The sequence below is a fragment of the Phoca vitulina genome, unplaced genomic scaffold (assembly GCF_004348235.1).
Source record: "Phoca vitulina isolate PV1807 unplaced genomic scaffold, GSC_HSeal_1.0 scaffold98, whole genome shotgun sequence".
Classification (NCBI taxonomy): domain Eukaryota; kingdom Metazoa; phylum Chordata; class Mammalia; order Carnivora; family Phocidae; genus Phoca; species Phoca vitulina.
In genome coordinates this window covers 765,182-785,992 of record NW_022589801.1, presented here as the reverse complement: position 1 = coordinate 785,992, position 20,811 = coordinate 765,182, and the positions used below count along the sequence as shown (strand labels likewise).

At 49.3% G+C, this 20,811-nt stretch overlaps 1 protein-coding gene across 2 annotated transcripts in view; it reads right to left on the bottom strand.

The window, feature by feature from the left end:
* The window catches only part of CNNM4 (cyclin and CBS domain divalent metal cation transport mediator 4), a 36,736-nt gene that overhangs the window by 2,828 nt on the left and 13,097 nt on the right, over positions 1 to 20,811 (bottom strand). The window contains exons 2-7 of one of the 2 annotated variants that reach the window (XM_032397311.1): positions 8,083 to 8,226; positions 7,588 to 7,722; positions 5,815 to 5,984; positions 5,420 to 5,516; positions 3,994 to 4,056; positions 2,886 to 3,561 (exon numbers count right to left, since the gene is read on the bottom strand). In XM_032397311.1, coding sequence (XP_032253202.1) covers positions 3,464 to 3,561; positions 3,994 to 4,056; positions 5,420 to 5,516; positions 5,815 to 5,984; positions 7,588 to 7,722; positions 8,083 to 8,226 — 707 coding nt within the window. In that variant the 3' untranslated portion in view covers positions 2,886 to 3,463. Of the gene's footprint in view, positions 1 to 81; positions 264 to 2,885; positions 3,562 to 3,993; positions 4,057 to 5,419; positions 5,517 to 5,814; positions 5,985 to 7,587; positions 7,723 to 8,082; positions 8,227 to 20,811 lie in introns of those variants that run through there. The other variant, XM_032397310.1, reaches the window with a different exon arrangement.

The following is a 20,811-nucleotide window of genomic DNA, read 5'->3' as shown; positions in this document are numbered from 1 at the left end:
CTGATTCCTGAGGCAGAGTGATCCAAATGCCCAGGACGAGGAAGACAGCTGCCCAGAGGGAGAGACGCAGGAAGCACCCACCTTAATGTACTGGAGGTCCATGAGCGCCCGGACACTGAAGTCGGAGATGTACTGGCCCAGGATGGAGCTGCCAAACTGGTTGGTGCTGCTTGCCAAGGTGGCTGTGCTTGCGAGATCCGTGCGGTCCGGGTAACTAAGGGAGGCCGAGCGGCTGAGGGTGGCGGGGTGGGATGGGGAGTGGTCTGTGGGGAGAGACACACGGTCAGGCCAGGAGCCCCCGGTGCCCCTCACAGCCTCTTGTCTAACCTGTCCCGTGGACACGTGGGAGCGGGGCCCCCACCGGAATGGAACAGTTCTTAAGGACAAACAAGCTCCAACTGCAGAAGGTCTGACCTCATCAAAGCAAATGAGTTAGTTTGTTTAGAGGTGTTGTGCAGTATTAACAAGCCTACCAAAGCAGAAAACAAAAACCAAAAACACAAAATTTATGTCTACAGAAGCCCTCATGTCCCCAACAAGTCATCAGTCAAGGGCAACACAGTGATTACCCCTCCACAGGAGACCAGGCACTGTCCCTGTCTCCACAGCAGCTTGTTATCCAGGGACAGATGCTGCATACGTGTCAATTACATTAAAAGGAAGAACGTACAGCTTGTATCCTCTCACGACGCATCCACACAGACCTCTCAACATGACGCCCTTTTCACATCTTAACTTGCTTTCAAGAGGTCAAAAGTGTGTTCTGCACAAGACCCGTTCTATGTGGAACAGACCTGCCCACGTGTGTCTGCTGCCCCCCTCCGTGAGTCTGACAAGGGGGACAGGGGCAGCAGGTCCCTCTCCCAGGAGCCTCGTGCTCCCAGAGCTCCAGGCCTCCCACACCGCCGTCTCCTCCAGCCTGGTCCAAGTCCCCCTGCCCTGAGGCAAAGCCTGGGGTGGTGGTGGAGGCGCCTCCTCCCCCAGGGGCAACAAGGCCTCCTGCAGCCCCTTGTCAGGAATAGGGGATGACTCAACCGCAAATGAGGAAGGAGCAGACTCCTTATTTTCAGAAAGGAACTGTACACATACTGTGCATCATTAGCTCTTATTTTTGAGAACACTTAGAAAACAATGAAATACACAAGAAGTTAATTGTGAAGGCATGCTGGCTTCTTTTAAGCAAACAGGAAGTGGACTAAGCTTATTTACTTAGTTGAGCACTAAGTTACTAACTAACTACTAAGTTAGCTATTTTAACAAACATCTCCGAAGAGAGCTAACATAATGAATCTGGGTGACTGAGTGACCAATACAGCTTTAACTGAGACTGAACTGAGTAATACCCTGTGTTTGAGTTTCCTTCCTAAAACTAGGAAAATATAGTCTGGATAGTCTATTATTGGGCAGTGTACAATCATTAAGAGGATCATGTGTGTGTCACTTATCCTAACTCAAGTAACACCTTTGATTAAGTTCTAGAAAAGAAACACAAATACTATGGCTATTACCTAATATTTCACATTAATCATTTGGAAGATGATGGAATGCTTTTAATTAATGCTTATTAACACTCCAGAAATTGAATTTAGAAACAACACAAATTAGTGACATGGCCTTTTAAAAATAGAGGCCCTAAAAAGAAATACACCAAAAGACGAAACCTTTGTTTCTGAATAATGAAATTATGATACTTCTTAATTTTTTTTTTTTAAGTTTTATTTATTTATTTTAAGTTTTATTTTTTTTTAAGTTTTATTTATTTATTTTAGATGGAGAGAGAGACATCGCTAGCAGGAGGAGCAGAGGGAGAGAATCTCAAGCAGACTCACACTGAGCGCAGAGCCCAACGCAGACCTTGATCCCAGGACTCTGAGATCATGACCTGAGCTGAAACCAAGAGTTGGTCACTTAACCAACTCCGCCACCCAGGCACCCCAATACTTCTTAATTTTCTTAAGACTTTTTTCCCTTTTCTCAATTTTCTAAATAAGCTATATTGCTTTTATGATTGAAACAGAACAATGAGGGGAGCCTGGTTGGCTAAGGCTGTGGAGCGTGTGACTCTTGATCTCCAGGTTGTGAGTTTGAGCCCCACACTGGGTGTGGAGATTACTTAAAAATAAAATCCGGGGCGCCCTGGTGGCTCAGTTGGTTAAGCATCTGACTCGTGATTTCGGCTCAGATCATGATCTCAGGGTCATGAGATCGAGCCCAGCGTTGCGCTCCACAATGGATATGGAGCCTGCTCAAGATTCTCTCTCCCCCTCTCCCTCTGCCCCTCCGCCCCTCCCCTGCGCTCGCTCACTTGCTCTCTCAAAAAAATATTAATTAATTAATTAATTTAAACCTTAAAAAATAAAATAAAAATAAAACAGAATAATAAATGTGTAAAAAATGACTTGGTAATTCTATTTCTGAAAGGATATCCTATGGACACAATCTTAAACACAGATAAAGTTTTTTCATAAAGAGGTTTACATCATGGTGTTATTTAGAACACAGACCCCAAGACTGTCCATAAGGGGGGATATCAAATGAAGGCACGTGTGCTTGGGGGAACACTGTGTGGCTCCAACAAGAAAGCTGATGGAAAAGCATCTCTGCTCCTGTATTAGGTAAAAACAGCAGGATCCAAGCCATGGATGCATTAACTCCTGGCCAGTATGAAACAAGAGCAAGCGCAGAAGAGAGAAGGGGGCTGAGGTGTTGGCCAAGGAAGACCAACATGGTCCACAGATGTCACACTCAAAGGCCGTTAGCAGCTTCCCACTTCCTATCACAACCAAAAGCTGGCTGTTTGAAAGGGACGAGTGACTTCTAAGTCACCTTTTTACCTTTTTTTTTTTTTTTTTTTTTTTAAAGAGAATCAAGAGAAAAGTGTGCTTTGGTACAGTGGAGAGGGAGAAAAAAAGCCAGCTCTACGAATATAAAATGGGAAATGATGGACTCTGGTGATAGGTGTTTAGGACTGTTGGGGCCCCAGGAGCTTCTTTAAGTTACACACCGAGACTGGAGCTCAAAGGCACTTATAAATGCACTTAACCTCCTCAGGGCTCACCAGGCCAGGCCAGAATTCTGATGGGGAGACCAGCACCTTTTGCTACCCCCTGCCGCCTCCATTAAGTGGGACGGGAGTCCCATGAATGGAGTCAACCAACACAGTTACCAGCAATCCTGGGCTAAGGCTCAGGAGTGTGACGTATCAAAGGCTAGAAACAGCATGTGGCATTGGGCCTTTTCGTCAATACTTTCTGACTGGAATGTCACAGTTTAGTTGTAATCGAGAGAAAAACAGAAATAAAAACTGAGCTCTACCCGAACATTTCATACCCAGGCTCTCCCTGCTCCTGACAATTCTAAGAAGTGGGCACATCTATTGTTCCCATTACACAAGAGGGAACGAAAGACTGAGAGGAAGTCAGCTCCCGGAAGCATTTTAGCTAGCCAAGTGCAGAGACAGCATTCACACGGGGCCGTCTGCCCGGGGCCGCACTTCTGATGCCCGGCGGCTGCCTCCCCCTGGCAGGCAGACACCAGCAGCAACAGAATGAAGAGCAAAGCCTGTGAAGAAAGGAGGAAAGTTTTTTAGAGAAAGCTGATGAGATGACAACGCATTCTGATATTTGTGAGTGGCCTTGATCAGGGGGGTGCGGAACAGCTGGGCTCACTCGGCCTGGCCAGAAGCAACCCTCCCTTCCCACTCTAGCTGTGTGTTGGTGTGCGCGCACGCATGTGCACGTGTGTCTGTGTCTTCTCAAGGACTGAGGACCTTTGGAGAGGCCCTTCCAGGACCAGGGCAAAGCCACCCAGTAACTGGGCCTGAGGCCAAGCAGAGCCGGTGCAAATCAGGCTGGCCCACAAGTGTGAACAGGTGGAATGGCCCGAGATGCGAGGGGGGAGCCCCAGTGGCTGCTGGGTGAGGTTAATAGAGCTGTGGTATGTGGGCTCAGGCGATAGGTGGCAGTGCAAACTTCTCCAGCCATGCCGTGTTACCTGAGAGCCAGGAGAGCAGGGAGTTCCGCTTGCCAGGCGGACACCCGACCTGGGTTGAAGGCACTGGAGCAAAAGAGGAAAAGGTCAGCGATGGGTAAGGTGAGGCGGCAGAACATGGAGCCACAGGAACAGGATGGAGAAGCAGACCTGCTGGGGGCCAGTCTCCCTTGGGCAGAGAGGGGGCACAATGGAAAGACATGGCTCTGATGGGGAGGGAGCACACCAATGAGCCCTGCTCAAAGAGGGGCAGAGGCTCCCACAGTGAAGCCACAGCCCCCCCGCCCTCCGAAGTCATCTCTCCCTTCTGGCCACTTCAAGTGGGACCTGAGTGCCTCCACTCAAAGGACAGAGCCAAGGACCCTGGCCCAAGCTTCTGAGGCATCGCTGCAGAGAAAAAGTGCCTGGAAGAAATGTCCCATGACCGTGTGCCCTTCTAGACAAGATTTCCCCTGGCTGGCTGGCGAGAGGTGCTCTTGGGAGGGGCCGAGAAGTCCTCCCTAGGTCCAAGGCATCCAAGCAGGGGCCCCCTCCGCCAAAACCCAGCTCTGGAGCCTTGTCTCCCCACTGCTTCCTTCCTGGAGCCTGCTCCTGCTGGGAGAGGGGCAGAGCTGTGTCACGCCAGGGGATAAGCTGAGCTGTATCAGTATACAGGGGTGCCCTGGCCCCCTGCACACAGGGTCCTCTTTGTCAAAGGACAGAAACAGGCATAGCACAGAGGCTCTCCACGAGCCACACACACACGTCAGTGTGTGGCCCATCCTCCAGCCACTAAGTGGACTTTCACTTTCCAGCCTGCAGCAACCCGGGGCCCCACTCAAGGCTCAAAGGGGCCATGCAACTAGCAAGGAGCTGATCTGGTGCCCACTCCGGCCACAAAGCCCCCTGGCAACGGGAGCCTGAGCCACCCAGGACTAGAGAAGCAGAAAGCACCACAGTGACCAGAGCGGCCCTTCCCTAGACTTCCCACAACCTCTCTTGGAGGGTGTGTCCAGTCCCCTCTTTGCCCCAAGTCCCTTTATGCCATCAGAACCAGCCCTTAACCAAAAGGCAGTAGCTAAGCCCCCTGAAAAGCCAAGCCCATCTGCACCCTGCCTGGTAAACAGGCCCTGGCCTGACTCCTGGCCATGGACACCCTGGACGCCCTCACTCCCCACCCCAATTCCCCTGCCCCCGTCTCCGTGAGCAAGACCCTGTAGCCTCTGTCCACCTGCCTTCTCTCATTCTTCCCGCTGCTACGGCTACTAGACCAGCTGGCCCAGTCTGCTGTCGTACATCCTCCCTGCTCCAAGGCCAGTCAGGGCTTCTTGCTTCCTATCACAACCACATGCCGTCAGCTTTCCGGGGCTCCCCGACACGTCCTTACTCCCCATGGTCCCCCCCAACCAGGTATGCTGGAGGGCAGCACGGAGGCAGCCCAGTGACTCACCAGAGGTGGGCGAGGACAGGGCCATGGTCCCGTAGTAGGAGAAGGCGCCTGTCTCAAACTTCATGTTCTCCTTCCCGGCCTCCACCTCCACCTTCCCCTGGAAGAACATAGGGTCAGGGTGACAAACAGGCTGAGAAAGAAAGCTCAACTGAGGGAAAAAAGGACGAGGCAAGAGGGAGAAGTGAGGGCGAGGAAGAGTTGGTTCCAGAGCCCTGACGAGCTCAGGGGCCCTGACCTGGAGGCTCCAGGGTGGCCTCTCAGGAAGAGGACGGGCAAAGGGGAGCAGAGGCTCAGGGGCAGGCCACATGCAGGAAAGGCCTGTGTCCCCCAGCCATCTCAGCAGGTGAAGAGGGCAGAGTGGGCACAGGAGGACAGGCATGGAGCAGGCTGCTCACCTGCAGGATGAGGATGAAGTAGTCGGCCGGCTTATTTCGGGTGTACAGGTAATGGCGGATGTAGTATTTGTTGTGCTCGTCAAACTTGAGTTCCTGAATGACATCTGGGTACTTGAGCAGCCGAAGCAGGATTTTCTCTGATATCAGAGAGGGGCTGAACTGGGGAACCTCTGTAGGAAGAGAGAAGAAGAAGACTTCACAGGGGGCCCTGGCCAGGCAGCACCGGGAACACAGTCACTGTGCTTGCTCACTGCCCAGGCCCCCCTTCCCTTCGGTTCTGCACCTCTGTGGGAAAGCAGCACCCCTTGGATCCAGACTGGTTAGACTCGGGTCTGCCTGCCTGGGCTGGAATGGTGGTTCCTGCGCTGACAGTGCATGACCTTGGGCCAATTACTTAACCTGTGTCTCAGTTTCCTCATCTGTAAAATGGGATTAAAAACTTCATAGGGTTGGGCACCTGGGTGGCTCAATTGGTTAAGCATCTGACTCTTGGTTTCGGCTCAGGTCATGATCTCGGGCTGGTGAGATCAAGGCTGCATCGGGCTCTGCAGCCCGCTTGAGAGTCTCTTCCTCTCCCTCTTCTCCCTCTGCTCACACTCTCTCTCTCTCTCTCTGAAATAAATAACTCTTTTTTTTTTTAAAGATTTTATTTATTTATTTGACAGAGAGAGCGAGAGAGCACAAGCAGGGGGAGCAGTAGAAGGAGAGGGAGAAGCAGGCTTCCCGCCGAGCAAGGAGCCCAACGTGGGACTCGATCCCAGGACCCTGGGATCATGACCTGAGCCGAAGGCAGATGCTTAACCATCTGAGCCACCCAGGTGCCCCTGAAATAAATAACTCTTAAAAAAAAAGAAAAAATTTCACAGGGTTGGGGCACTGGCTGGCTCAGTCGGTGGAGCATATGACTCTTGATCTCGAGGTCGCAAGTTAGAGCCCCATGTTGGGTATAGAGACTCCTTAAAAAACAAAACAACAACAAAATACACTTGGTAGGGTCATGGTAGGTTAAAGGGGATAATACATGTAAAGCACTTAGACACATGCTTGGCATATGGAAAGTGCTTCATAAATGTTACCATCATTATTATCATTAGCACCATCATCAATATCCTGGCAGGAAAAATAAAGAATTAACACCCTTTAGCAAGTGAGGGTTGGGAAGGAAGTCAGATTTGGGGGGAGGGAGGGAATAGGCAGGAGCTTTTCAAATCAATCACCCAGGTTCCCAAAGGGGCTTTGAATCAGGGGTGAGAAGAGAGGAATGTCATTGATCTAGAGGTGAAGTCCTGCTGGCCCCAGCGTATGCAGGCAGAGGGGAGGGGGCAGTGATGAGAACAGAGCTGGATTCAGGCTCTGAGTACATGAGTCAGACAAGTGCTATGGACCCACAGCATGTGGAAAGGCCTCTTTCTCCCTCCTCCTCCCCAGCATCCAGGGGATCCCCAGTGCCCACCTCAGGTACTCCCAGTGGTTCTTTTTTTTTTCTTTTCCTTTTTTTTTTTTGGCCTCCCCCCTCTCCCAGTGGTTATTTTCAGAACTTGAATGCTTCCTAGAAGTTTGCAATGACAACCCATCAACAGAGAAAACAAACCACAAGGAGCACCCCAGGGATGGAGGGAAGCCGCCTCGCCCCCTTTCAGAGGCAGCCATGTTTTCCCTGCACCTTTCACCTGCCACAGCCCTTGTGCCATGAGAAGAAGTAGCCAGAGACCCAGAAGGCCCCCTCCGGGACTGTATCCCACCAACACCTGAGGGCCCTCCTCTTGCTCTTACCCGTGGCCAGGAAGCGATGAGCAGCCAGAAGTAGCTGAGGTGAAATTTTCACCTTGAGCTCATTGTCAGCATCTTTGAAGGCTGAGAAGTCGCGTTTGTTCTTTTCAGATACTCGTTTCCGGCTTCGGTTGTCAGCTGTGAGAGAAAGAATCCAGAGCTGAGAACACTGTCCCTGATGACTCCGGAACAGACTAGAACCTGCCCGCCAGCTCCCAGCTCCGCAGTCCCCTCTTCCACACACAAGCAGCAGTGTTTGCGTCAAGGCGGGGTCTCTGGCTCGATGCCGAGGCACGAAGGCCGTGGGGAGCAAAGGTGGCCTGCTTTCACTGATCCGAGGGGCGAGCCCGCTGCTCACCCTGGCCAGTGTGAGGCATCCAGTTCCTGGGCCTCAGGGTGCCGGGCCTCCCACATCCCTGCACTGTGGCCTTCCCACCTAGGGACACCCAGGGCACGAGCAGGCAAGGGGTTTCGGGCAATGGAAAGACTGGAACTCACTGTACATATCCGACTCGTCCAGGATCTCGGACTTGATGATCTCCTCAATGACGTCCTCCAGCGTGACCAGGCCCAGCACCTCGTAGAAGGGGTCACCTTCACCCTCGTTGTTCACCTTCTGCACGATGGCCAGGTGGGACTTCCCTGGGGGATGCAATGAGTCAGACAAGAGCAAAGGGCCCAGTCATGAGACACCGCCACCAAAATGTTAACACATTTGGGGTCATGAGTCACTGGGGTGGGGTCATGGGTGGTTTTTTTTCCCCTTTTCTGTATTTCCTGAAGTTTCTGCTGCAAACAGATACGGCTTTTATGAAAAGGAAAACCAAAAGTATTTTTTTTAATTTTAAGGCATTTCATTAAAGACCTTTTGTTTCATTAGAATGAAAATGGCAAGGTCCTGCCTGGTGCCGTGTATCAGGGTCTCCTGAGAGTCCTGGAGAAGGGAAAGACCCACAATGACAACCTGTGGACAGTGAGCCATCGGTTGGAGACGTGTGTGCGCCAAATGGACATGGGGCTCCTCAGACGGCCCACACTGCCCACGGGGCCTCCAGGGCCACTCACATTCCTTCACCCTGCTCTCCTTGGCAAAGGCCCCAGCATGTACCCAGGGGCCGTGATACTGCCCAAGGCAAAGGCTCTCAGTTCCCAAAACCATTAACAAATTAGCCCAGGCTGTAATTAGGCCAGGCAAATACTATAATTAGAGAAGGGCCACCCCTTCAACCTAAAGCAAGAGAAAGTCAGAAGGCAGAGGGAGGGGAGGAGGGACCCTTCACAGAAGCTTTGTCAGGGGGCTGGGGGGGGGTGGGCAGGGCTTTCCAGGCCCTCCTTCCAGGTTTCTATCCTGTTCCTGTGCCCCTCATTCCAGTGCGTGACAGGAGGGAGACAGCCAAGGCTTGGCCTGCACTTCAGTTTGGATGGAACTGTGTACCCCACACAGGGACACAGGTTTGGAGCAGCCTAAGGGGAAAAGCCCTGGGAGAGCTGAGAAGGTCAAGCCAGGGTCTCCTGGGCAGCTTCCCCTTCACAACCAAGTCTGAGGGCCCCATCGAAGGACTTCTCTGTAGAGGGCATTTTCCAAGGCTCCAAGGCCACTGCAGATCCCCCAACCCCAGGATGTGCTCCTCAGAACTCCAGAGAGGTGCCAGTTCTCAGGACCAGCATTTAAAAAAATAAAATAAAGGAGAAAGATATCAGAGTACGACACATGTGATGGGGGGGTACTGTTTTGTGCAACTTTCACTATCACGTGCCAGTCACTGTGATACACTCATCTCCAGCTCCGAGTTGTGGTCAAAAAACTTTCAGCACCTTGCTAGAACTATACAGAACCTAACTATATTCAGCACCTAGACCAGACCTAGACAGAACCATGGCTAGACTTGATCAAAGACTTTCCGGTGTCTTCTAGATGTGAGCCAACTAGAACAAGAGACCTATCAAGGGCCTCCAGCGGGCAGCAGCTACTCAGAGCCAGGACCCTGGCGTCTGGCCCCCCGGGCCTCTCTGCCTGCTGGAGGCTGCCCACCCAAGAGTGCCTTCTAAAGAGAGAAACAATGCTCTCCGTGGTCTAAGGCAGTCGGCTAAACTATGCCATCAGGTGGGAAGCTTTTACTACCTTCCAGACTGGCACGCTCTAAGACCGGTAATGCCCAGTGTTGGGGGAAACAAGCGAAACAAGCATGCCCTCACAGGTCCTCGGGATGATGGGCAGGTAAACGGGCGCACTTCAAGAGGCCAATCTGGCATCATGACTCAAAACGAAAGGTCCCTAACCTTGGACTCAGAAATTCCACTGGTAGGAAGTTGGATATAATCTTCTCCAAAGCAGGAAGACACAGGAGCAAAGAGGTTCAACAGAAGAACATTGTTTTTAACAACCTCAAACCAGAAACCACCTAAATCAATAGCAATGGACCAGGAGTACTGAGGGGGGCTGCCACTGCTCTGGGGAAAAGGCAGCAGGCTGAATGGACAGAACGTGGAATGAAGCCCAACACAGGCTGCTGGTGGAAGAGCAATCAGAGGGACAGACTGCATGGTGCCCGCTGCCTCTGCAGAGACTCGGTGGGGGGGGGGGGGAGATGCTGAAGTGCCTTGAAATGCATAGAAGAGGTAACAGTGGTCTCCTCCCGCGTTAAGTAGAGCTTGGGGGAGGGGCCCTACTACCCCTCCTTACTCTGGCTCCTTCTAACATTGTTCTTCTATTCGATGGGCAGGTTTTACTCTAGAATTTTTTTAATTGAGAAAAAAATCAGGGGGAAAACAAAAATAAGGGGAACACACAAAGGGAAACTAGCGAGAGTCTAGGGTGAGCAAGGACCCTCTGTGCCTCAACTGGCACAGACTAAGTCCCGGGGAATGGGATGTGTCTGAAGGTGGCTCAGTCAGCAGAGCCTTGCTCAGAGCCCAGAAGTCAGAGCCCCTACGCAGAAGAGACACAGCTTCAATAACCTGAGAAAAACGTCCTCCTCCCCACCAAACCTCCAGTTAACCACGGGCTCACAACAAATCCTGACACACAGTCAGGGGTCGCACTGGGCCACACCGGGAAAGGCTGGTGGCTTCTCTAAAGAATAGAAACATCCGTCCTGCAGAGGAAATGAGCTGATTCCTTGAGCCCAATCTTGCCGCCACTCTCAGCCCTCCGGCCCTCTCTCTGAGGATCCTTTGTGTGTGGCATCAGTGGTGCGTGCGGGCGCCCTCTAGAGACAGGGAACTTGTAGGTGTCCAGACCCGGGACACCGCCCACAGTCAGCCCTGCTCGGCACGCTGAGAGCCCAGTGTGCTGGCGCTGACTGTGGCTGGCTAGCTGGGGCCCCACACACAGGTGCTGGGCTGGGGGACAGTAGGTTACCCCCTGCTGGCCCAGCCATGGGACTCTGAACTGCGTTTGCCTTTTTCTAATTTCTCTGCCCGGAGGGGGCTTTTTTTTTTTTTTTTTAATGTTCTTAGCAGTTGGGTATAGAGTTTGGAGGGTGCAGGAGAGGGCTGGGCCAGAGATTCTCCTCCTTGGCCAGAGAACCTCTCTTGCCAAGGTCACCACTGACCTCCAGTGGTGGGGTTTCATGCTCAGGCTGCAGCTTCTGACCAGGGGTCACTCTCTCCCGCTTCCTGGAAACCCTCCCTCTCCTTGGCTTCAGGCACACAGCTCTCCTGGTGTTCCTCTGACCTCAGGGGCTGCTCCTTCTCCCTGACCTCTTTATGTGAGAGGGTCCCAGGGCTCAGTCCTTGGACCTGGTCCCTTGCCTCATGACTTTAAATACAAACTGTATGTCAAGGTGTCTCAAATAAACACTTGGGGCCCATCCCTGTCCTGCATCCTCCAAACGCTATACCCAACTGCAGGCTGCCAGCTAGCCAGCTCCTCCGGATGCCTAACACCTTGAACTCCACGTGGCCCAAACCAAGTTCCTGCGCTTTCCCCGCCCAGCCTTCCTCATCTCTGTCTGTCCAGCAGATCAGGCCATGGGGGAGTAAACTGCGCCTCCTCTGTTTCTCTACCCTTCTCTATCGAACCCTTCCATCAGATCCCATCAGTTCTGCCTGCATCGGACACCTAGACTCCAGCCACTTCTGGTGGCTTCCACTGCTACTATCAGTCTGGGCTACATCATCTCCTCCTCACCCACACAGCTAGACTAGCCTCTGGTCAGCTCCCTGCTTTATCCCGGAGCCTGGGTTGGCTCTCAACACAGCAGCAAGAGGGGCACAGTCAGGTCACCTCATGCCCCACCAAGTACCTCCAAGCGGCTCCTTGACTCACTGCAAGGAAAAGCCCCACCCCCCACAGTGGCCCCGGTCTCAGGGCCCTTGATGCTGACCCTCTCCCGTCCCTACTCCTCTCTCTCCAGCGCTCAGGTCAGCCACAGGCCTCCTTGCTGTTCCTCATACAAGAGGCTGCTCCCTTTGCCTGGCTTGCTCCTGCCCCACATAACTGGGTAGCTTGCCCCCGCTTGAGGTCTTTGTCCAAATGTGGCCCTTAAAACTGCGACCCCTCCTCCAGCACCCCAACCCTAGTCATTAAAGCACCTAAAATACATGATATAATATGCTTATTCATTCTATTTATCGTTTATGGCCCGTCTTCTGCTAGATTTTGAGCTGCATTACAGTAGGGGCTTTAGTCTGTGTCCCCAAAACTCAGAATGGTGAGTGGCACACAGCAAGTGTTTAATGGATGGATATTTGTGGAATGAATGACTCAGTTCACACGTTTCCTTAGGAGAAATGTAATCAACGCAAAGGGGGAAAGGAGTGAAGACTAGAAGAATTCTTTTGAATTTTAGTAATTAAGAAGTTTCTATAATTCAAAAATCATTTTTTATTTACCTTTTAAAATAAAAGAGCTGGGGGCGCCTGGGTGGCTCAGTTGGTTGAGTGACTGCCTTCAGCTCAGGTCATGATCCTGGAGTCCTGGGATAGAGTCCCACATCGGGCTCCCTGCTCGGCGGGGAGTCTGCTTCTCCCTCTGACCCTCCCCGCTCTCATGCGCGCTCTCTCTCAAATAAATAAATAAAATCTTAAAAAATAAATAAATAAATAAAATAAAAGAGCCGGGGCACCTGGGTGGCTCAGTTATTAAGCGTCTGCTCAGGTCATGATCCCAGGGTCCTGGGATCAAGCCCACATCGGGCTCCCTGCTCGGCAGGAGGCCTGCTTCTCCCTCTCCCACTCCCCCTGCCTGTGTTCCCTCTCTCGCTATATCTCGCTCTGTCAAATAAATAAATAAAATCTTTAAAAAAAATTAAAAAATTAAAAAATAAATAAATAAATAAAAGAGCCAACTGAGGACCTTTATTTATGATCCTCATTGTATGAAATTTAAGTCTACTACAGAATTTTTATCTTAATGAGTTGCCTCATTTTATTATTAATGTCCATTCAACTGGATAATTGGATTTTGGGGGTGGCTGGGATGAGAAATGGAACATGAAAATGTAAATAATAATCTACCCCAAAAGCTGAGAAGCCCCCATTTTTCAAAGTAGTCCTTGTTCATAGAAAAAAGACTGAGGAAATACAGCAAAATGCTCTTATTTGGCTGATCCATGTGAAATTGTTGATATTTGACCATTTTTGACCAACCACAATGACAATTTCATATGATTAAACCTAAACGTATGGTGGGTTCATGATGGTTTGTTTCTTTCTTACACTTTTCTGAAGAGAAATTCCAACCTTTCCAAAGTCAATAGTATTAATTTTATAATTTTCTAATCAGAAAGAAATACATTCATTAAAGTAACTTTAAAAAAGACTCTCCTACTGCTTCCCCCAGGGACTTGGGGCTTCTTGCACCTTTTAAACTCACGCACTGTTGGTAAGGGGCAACCTGGCTGTGGGAACGGAGGCACCTTGAAGCTGCCCTCGGTCTGCTCTGGGCCACACCTGGCTGGCAAGCTTGCCCACTCTGCCTTCCATCGACCTTTGTCCAGCCTTCCACAGTGCCCATCTTAGCAAACTGCTGTGTCCTCTCCCCCCCATAAAAAACTTTATCTCTCAAAGACCGTAAGAGAAACACATTACAAGGTGCTGGGTTTCAAAGTCCACTAGGTCCCGGAGAGGGCCCTACTCAGCAGCTCCAGCTGCCTTTTCTCATGCAGAAGATCCAGAAGCCCCAGATCAGACAAGGGATTCCCACTACCCTAAGTGGTGTCCTGGGCATCTTCCCCACTCATCCCCCAGCAAATCCCAGCCCCCGACCTCCCAGGCTCCCAGCACAGGCCCTGAGCTCTCAGACACCTCCCTTGGGGAGAGGTGCTGGCCTGGCTGCCAAAAGACGGGACCTCGGGCCATGGGTCTGCACTTGCAGGCAACAGGGCACCCTGATTTCCTGGGAATCCCCCCTCATTCCTCCCTCCACCCAGGCCAGGGGCAGGATTAAGCTGACTATTAATAGTGCTGACCTCGGGCGCCTGGGTGGCTCAGTTGGTTAAGCGACTGCCTTCGGCTCAGGTCATGATCCTGGAGTCCCGGGATCGAGTCCCACATCAGGCTCCCTGCTCGGCGGGGAGTCTGCTTCTCCCTCTAACCCTACCCCCTCTTGTGCTCTTTCTCTCTCTCACTCTCTCTCTCAAATAAATAAATAAATAAAATCTTAAAAAAAAAAAAAAAAAAAAAAAGAAGAAAAAAAAAAAAAAAAAAATAGTGCTGACCTCGACCAGCAGGAGGGGCAGCCCATCCCAGCAAGAAGACACAGGTGGGGGCATGCTTGGGCGTAGGTGAGGAAGCAGAGAAGCCCATCAGCAGGAGACACACCCCTGCACACCCTTCCACCCTGGCACCCCTCAACAAGAGGCTGGGAGAGCTACACACACAAAAAAGTTTCTGTTAAGTATCCCTAAGTAGAGAGGGCCAGGCGGGAGGGGCAGGAGGTGAGCTGTTTAATCAATAAGCAACTTAAAAGAACACTGAGGAGATCCTTAATTTTAATATAAGTTAAAATCTACTGTAAGACCACAGAGACGAAACCAGTGCAGTACTGGAGAGAACAATGGCATTTTTTTCTTCAGGATTTGGCAGCACGTGTCAAAACGGAAAATGTGCAAGACCTTGGCCTCAGCCATTTCTTCCACTTCTAGGAAAGACCTTAATACAAAGGGAAAACCCGGGCCGGTGTGCAAGCTGTGCCCAGGAGGGTCCATCCAGTGTGGTTTATGACACACTCCTGCAGCCACTAAAAATTAGGCTGACGTAGACAGAAATTTATTTAAAGAGACAGTGGTTCACCATTTGCGTAAAGCAAAAAGTTACAAAACAAGACAATAAGTGAACTACGCCAGTTTCTTCTGCTTAATGCATTTTAAAGTCAGCATGTATTACTTTCTTGTTTTTACATTTACAATCAGAAAGGATAAGAATGAGGTCTCATATTGAGGGGCGGGAGAAAGCAATATAGTTGGTTCATTGCTGACTTACTAGAAGAAAACACACCAAAAAAATTCACATTCGGAGTGGTGGGAAAAGGGGGCCTTTCATTTTCTAATCATTTTCCTCCTTTCTGAAAGTTTCTACAATAAATTTATTATTTATTTTTACATTTTATTTTTTTAAGATTTTATTTATTTATTTGAGAGTGTGTGTGTATGTGTGTGTGTGTGTGTGTGTGTGTGAGAGAGAGAGAAAGAGAGAGAGAGAGATCAGAGCAGGGGGGAGAGGCCCAGGGAGAAGCAGACTCCCTGCTGACCAGGACCCTGAGATCATGACCTGAGCAGAAGACACGCTTAACCGACTGAGCCACGCAGGCGCCCTACTTTTACATTGTAATTACAAATATATTACAATTTTCTGCACCTTGAGTTTTACACTGAGCGATGTCACTGGAGCACCGAACTCCCTTCTCCTTCCCCTGTGGAGTGTCCCACTGGTGGATGCCAGGGTGGATTCAACCCTCTCCCTGTGCTGATGGACACACACTTGTTTCCCGTTCCTTCTACTGCAAACAGTGCTGCCACGAAAATCCCTGTGCTCCATCATTTGATGCATGTGAGATCCCGATACATCTACAGCTGCAGAGCTACTAGGTCAAAGGGTTTGTGCGCTGGCCAAATCTGTCCAAAATCTCCAAACTGCCTTCCCTGGTAGGGCTCCCTGATTTCCACTCTTGCCAGCAGAAGTTATATCCGCTGGCTCTTGATTCGTTCCTTAATGCCTGGTACGAGGCTAAATACACAGCAGGTGCCCAATAAGTAAGCCATCAATAAATACAGCCACTATAGCTGGTCTATATTTTTAAAAGGAAAAGGAAAATGGAAGGCAAAACAAAAAGGAAAAAACTGAGTGAAGCAGGAAGAAAAAAAGACAGGAAGGAACAGGAGGACAGCTGCAGGGAAAAGAGAAATGGAAATGCAGACACTGCAGCCCAGTTGCCAAAACAGAAAAGCATTTCTAGAGACGTACCAGGAGACTTGCCCAGCCATTCTGAGCAAGACAACAACACAGCCTGACACTGCACGTACACACACAGCCCAGACGTCTGGGACCTTCTAGAACAGGGTCGCCAAAAGGGGTATTCATCGCAGACTCCGTTCACATTTATTTGTATTCCAAAATAAATAAGCGACTTTAGCTTTTGTTTATACAAGACTGACAGTGGGCTCTGTCCCCACGGGAAGGGGCTCCTGGCCTCACTCAATCACTCTCCAGCCAAGTGAGAGGAGCTACCGATGAGGTGTGCCCAGTGACATGGGTTTACAGATTATGTTAAGCACTTTTAGCCAAATCAATGCTCACAAAATGGACCGTCGCTTAACAAGACCCCTGCAAGGAAATCCCAGAGTGAAGGGAACACGAGTAAAGCAAGCACGGCACCTACAAAGTCCAGAGCGGGTCCTCTCCTCCCCCTGCCAGCCCTCTGTCAGTCAGCAGGGGGAACACCAGTAGCGGGGGCGGGGGGGGGCCTGAGGAGTGGTTGGCCAAAATAATTAAAAATTGTAAAGAAAACGGTTTGAAGGGACGCCTGGGTGGCTCAGTCATTGGGCGTCTGCCTTCGGCTCAGGTCATGATCCCTGGGTCCTGGGATCGAGTCCCATGTTGGGCTCCCTGCTCGGCGGGAAGCCTGCTTCTCCCTCTCCCACTCCCCCTGCTTGTGTTCCCTCTCTCGCTGTGTCTCGCTCTGTCAAATAAACAAATAAGATCTTAAAAAAAAAAAAAAAAAAAAAAAGAACATATGTATTAGTAAAACAGTACGTGTATACAATTTTTGAATGAACGGAGGTACAAATTTTTAAAACGTTTTTTCTAATAGGGTGGCATGAACAAAAAAGTCTGGAGAGCTCCCTTTTGAGCCCTGAAGGTGGTGGCCAGACCTTCACTGTCCCCTCTCAGAGAAGTCACTCGGGCGTCCCCCTCAGGGCCCACCTCCCCCCCCCCCGCAGCTACGGAACAGTGAGGGTGAGCATGTTCAGGGGAGGGGGGCCCAGGCACTATCCCTCGCACATCTACTATTCACGGGAGGAAACTGAGGCTCAGGGAAGTCCTGTTCAGGATCATCCCCCGGGGGGGGGGGGGGGGGGGGGGTGGAATTCAGAAATGGGGCTTCTCTAAATAATATTCTTTTAACCCAAGCACCCCAGGGGTGAAGCTGTTGACAAGCGGATGTCAGGAGACCCTAAGACTGGTCTCTCACCCAGGGACAGGACTTCATGCCTTTGATTTTTTCATTTAGCCAGCAGTCTCTAATTTTTTCACCTTTTATGATGGAAACTATCAAGCATCTACAAAAGTACAGGAAATAATGTAATTACACCCTCAGGGCCCTTCACTGAACTTAAACAATTAACAACTCCAACTCCTGTGGCCCATCTTGTTTCCTCTTCCCTCCTACCCACTTCACTGGCTTATTTGGAAGCAAATCTCAGATTTTATCTGTAAACATCTATAAGTTTTACAGGCATTTGGGTTAGTATCTCTAAAAGATAAGGACTCTTACAACACAGACCACAATAGAACACAATACCACATCTAAATATATAATTCCTTAAGATCATTAACATCAAGTGTTCTAATTTCCCCAATTTTCTTACAATGATTTTTACACCTGATTTGTATATATATATGTATATATCTTTTTCTGATATTGGTAACAAAAGTGCAAAGGACATTAAGATCACTTATAATCCTGCCTTTCAAAGACAACTACTGTTAACTATTTTGGGGGATTTTTTAAAATTAGATAATTTGTAAATACTTCACATTCTATTTTCCCATGTCATAAAAACATTTTTAAAAATTGAAAGGCCTCATAATATTTCATTGTACACATGTGTAAATAATCCCAAACCCCACTGGGCTCTTAAATTGTGCCCCCCCCTTTGTTCCATTATGAAAATCTTTGTAATAAATATATTTGGTTATATCTCTGTCCTTCAGATACATTTCTAGAAGGAGAATCACTGGGTCAAAAGATAGGTTTGGGGTTTTAAGTTTCTTAGGTTATCTAAGGAGTGAGGTCAGATCTAATGCTGATGTCTTTGTTCTCAGGGATGTGGAAACCTCTCCTGGAGCACACAGCCAGGGGCAGTTCGGAAGGCAGGGAGGAATACACAGAACTAGAGCTATTTTGTGCCACCGAAGAAAATGAAGTGGAGAGAAGGCGCTGGCCCGGCTGACAATGCCTCCCTGAGCATGGGAAGGGCAGGGACGAACGTCCGATCAGGAGGTGCCAAGGGGGTCCCCAGCCATCCGTCAGCACCACCAGCCTCCTTTCGACTTTGGACCCTTACAGCAAACTGCTTCCCCCTTTCCCCCTGTCCTCTCTTCTCAGGAGCACCTCTGGCCTTGTCCTCTATTATCCTGGCTCCTGGCCATCTAGCCTCCCACCCTAGCCCCCCACCCAGGAGGAGCCCCTTCCTTATCATGCCTCTCTGCTCAACTGCTTACAGACTCAGAGCTCCCTTACTGCCCTGGGAAGCACCCATTCTTCGGCCCTGTTTGTGCAACCAGCTAGTAACCTACAGAAGATTCGATCTAAAAGATGGACCATTATTAATGAGCCCACATGTCCCATGTTTGTTTGTCACAAAGACGTAACAGGAAATTGTTAAATGCTTAGCTGACTGACATCAAGATACATTAAGTCTGGGGCTAGCTTTCTAATTAACGTAGTAATCCTATCCCCATCACACAAGAAAAAAAAAAAAGAAAACAAGCAAGCATTTTTTTTTTACCTCGGTGAGCCCCCAGTGGTAATTGATAATCACATACTGTGTCCAAATGTTTACAAACTATAAAAATCATCCTAGACCTCACATCCAAACCTGAGAGGAAGAAAACCTGGAGCAACATTTGGTTTGGGGTTTATACTGTTCAGGGGAGGAGGTGGAAGAGGGCAAGAATATTACTTGATATGTTCAAACTTGCTCACCCAAACTGGGCTATTAGTTAGAAGAGGGAAAGGACTTAATTACTAAACAATTATTTTTCCTGCCATGAAACAAAAACCAAAACCCTAACAGAGATATCTTGTAATGTCTTCCTCGGTAGTTGGTTGTTTAATGGCTGGAAAAAACAGTTGTAGACCTCTTTCTCTCATGAACACAGATGCCAAAATTCTAAATAAAGATATTGGCAAATCAAATCCAATGATGTGTGGCAAGGATCAAACATCATGACTAAGTCAGGTTTATTCCGGTTATGCAATAAATGTTTATGGGTGAACATTCAAAAATCAATCGGTATAATTCAGAATAAAGGCAATAAATCAATCATCTCAACAGTTATTTAAAAAGCATTTGGTAAAATGCAACATCTATTCATTATAAAAACTCTTAGCCAACTAGAAAAAGAAGGAAACCTTTTTGATCTGATAAAGGAAATCTACCAAAAAACCACAGTAAAATCATACCTACTGACGAATTTGGAAAGCTTTCCCCTGAGACCTAGAATGAGGCACCAGTTCAACACCGTCCTTTAGGTCCCAGCCAATGAAATTAAGCAAGAACAAGTTATAAAATGTACAAGGTGTAGCAATAAGTAAATAAAACTGCCATTATTCACAGGCAACATACTTATGTGTAGACAGTCCAAAAGAATCTAAAATAAACTATTAGAATGAGTGAATTTAACAAGGTCAATGGATTCAAAAATTATATACAAAATTTACACTATACAAAAATTATCCATACTTGTGTTGTATTATAAAGAATACATCTGGGGCACCTGGGTGGCTCAGTTGGTTAAGCGTCTGCCTTAGCTCAGGTCATGATCTCAGGGTCGTGGGATCGAGCCCCACATCGGGCTCCCGGCTCATCGTCGGGGAGCCTGCTTCTCCCTCTACCTCTGCCACTCCCCTTGCTAGTGCTCGTGCTCTCTCTCTCTCTCTCTCTCTCTCTCTCTCTGTCAAATAAATAAATAAAATCTTAAAAAAAAAAAAAAGAACACATCTGGTCTTGGACTCTGGCTCCCCGAATCCCTTGGAATTTCCTGCGTAAAAGAAGTGGCTTTGTTATCCTAATGAACAACTCCAGGTGGGCCCCTAGATAGCTTCAGGGCAGGGCTGGTTACCAAGAAAGCCAGAACTTTCAGCTGTCCTACCTCCAGGGAAGGCAGCGAGCTAGACACTGAGTCCAATCTTAGCCAGTAACTTAATCATTCATGCCTAGGTACTGAAATCCTGATAAAAACTCTGCACCACAACTGGGGAGGGTGGGGAAGGAAAAAAAAAAAAAGACCCTCTGGACCCAGAGCTCAGTGGAGCTTCTCACTGTAAACACAATGCCGTGCCCAGAGGCTGACACACCCGAACCCAGGGGGAGAGGACATGAAGCCCTGCATCCATGACCTCATCCTACGTGTATCCTTTAAGGTAAAAAACTGCAATTGGAAGTGTAGCACTTCTCTGAATTCTAGGAGTCATCCTAGTGAATCATTAAACCTGAGGGGGGGGGGGCGCAGGAACGCTAAATTTACAGCCGGTGGGGGGGACCCACTTGTGGCTGGTATGTGAAGGGAGGGGAGCGTGGGGCTGGCTGTGGGGTCTCCTGCTCACCCCGGGTGGTGAGCGCCAGAACTGCACCGCAGCACACCCGGCTCGGAACGGTGTGCAGCCAACATTCTTGAAAACAAAATTTTAAAGACGCCTCTTAAAAATCACCAAATACCTTGGAATACATCTAAGAAAAGATGTGTAAGACTTCTACACAGAAACTGACAAAACATTATTGAAAGAAATTAAGAGGGTATCAACAAATGGAGGGGTAGGGGCGCCTGGGTGGCTCAGTC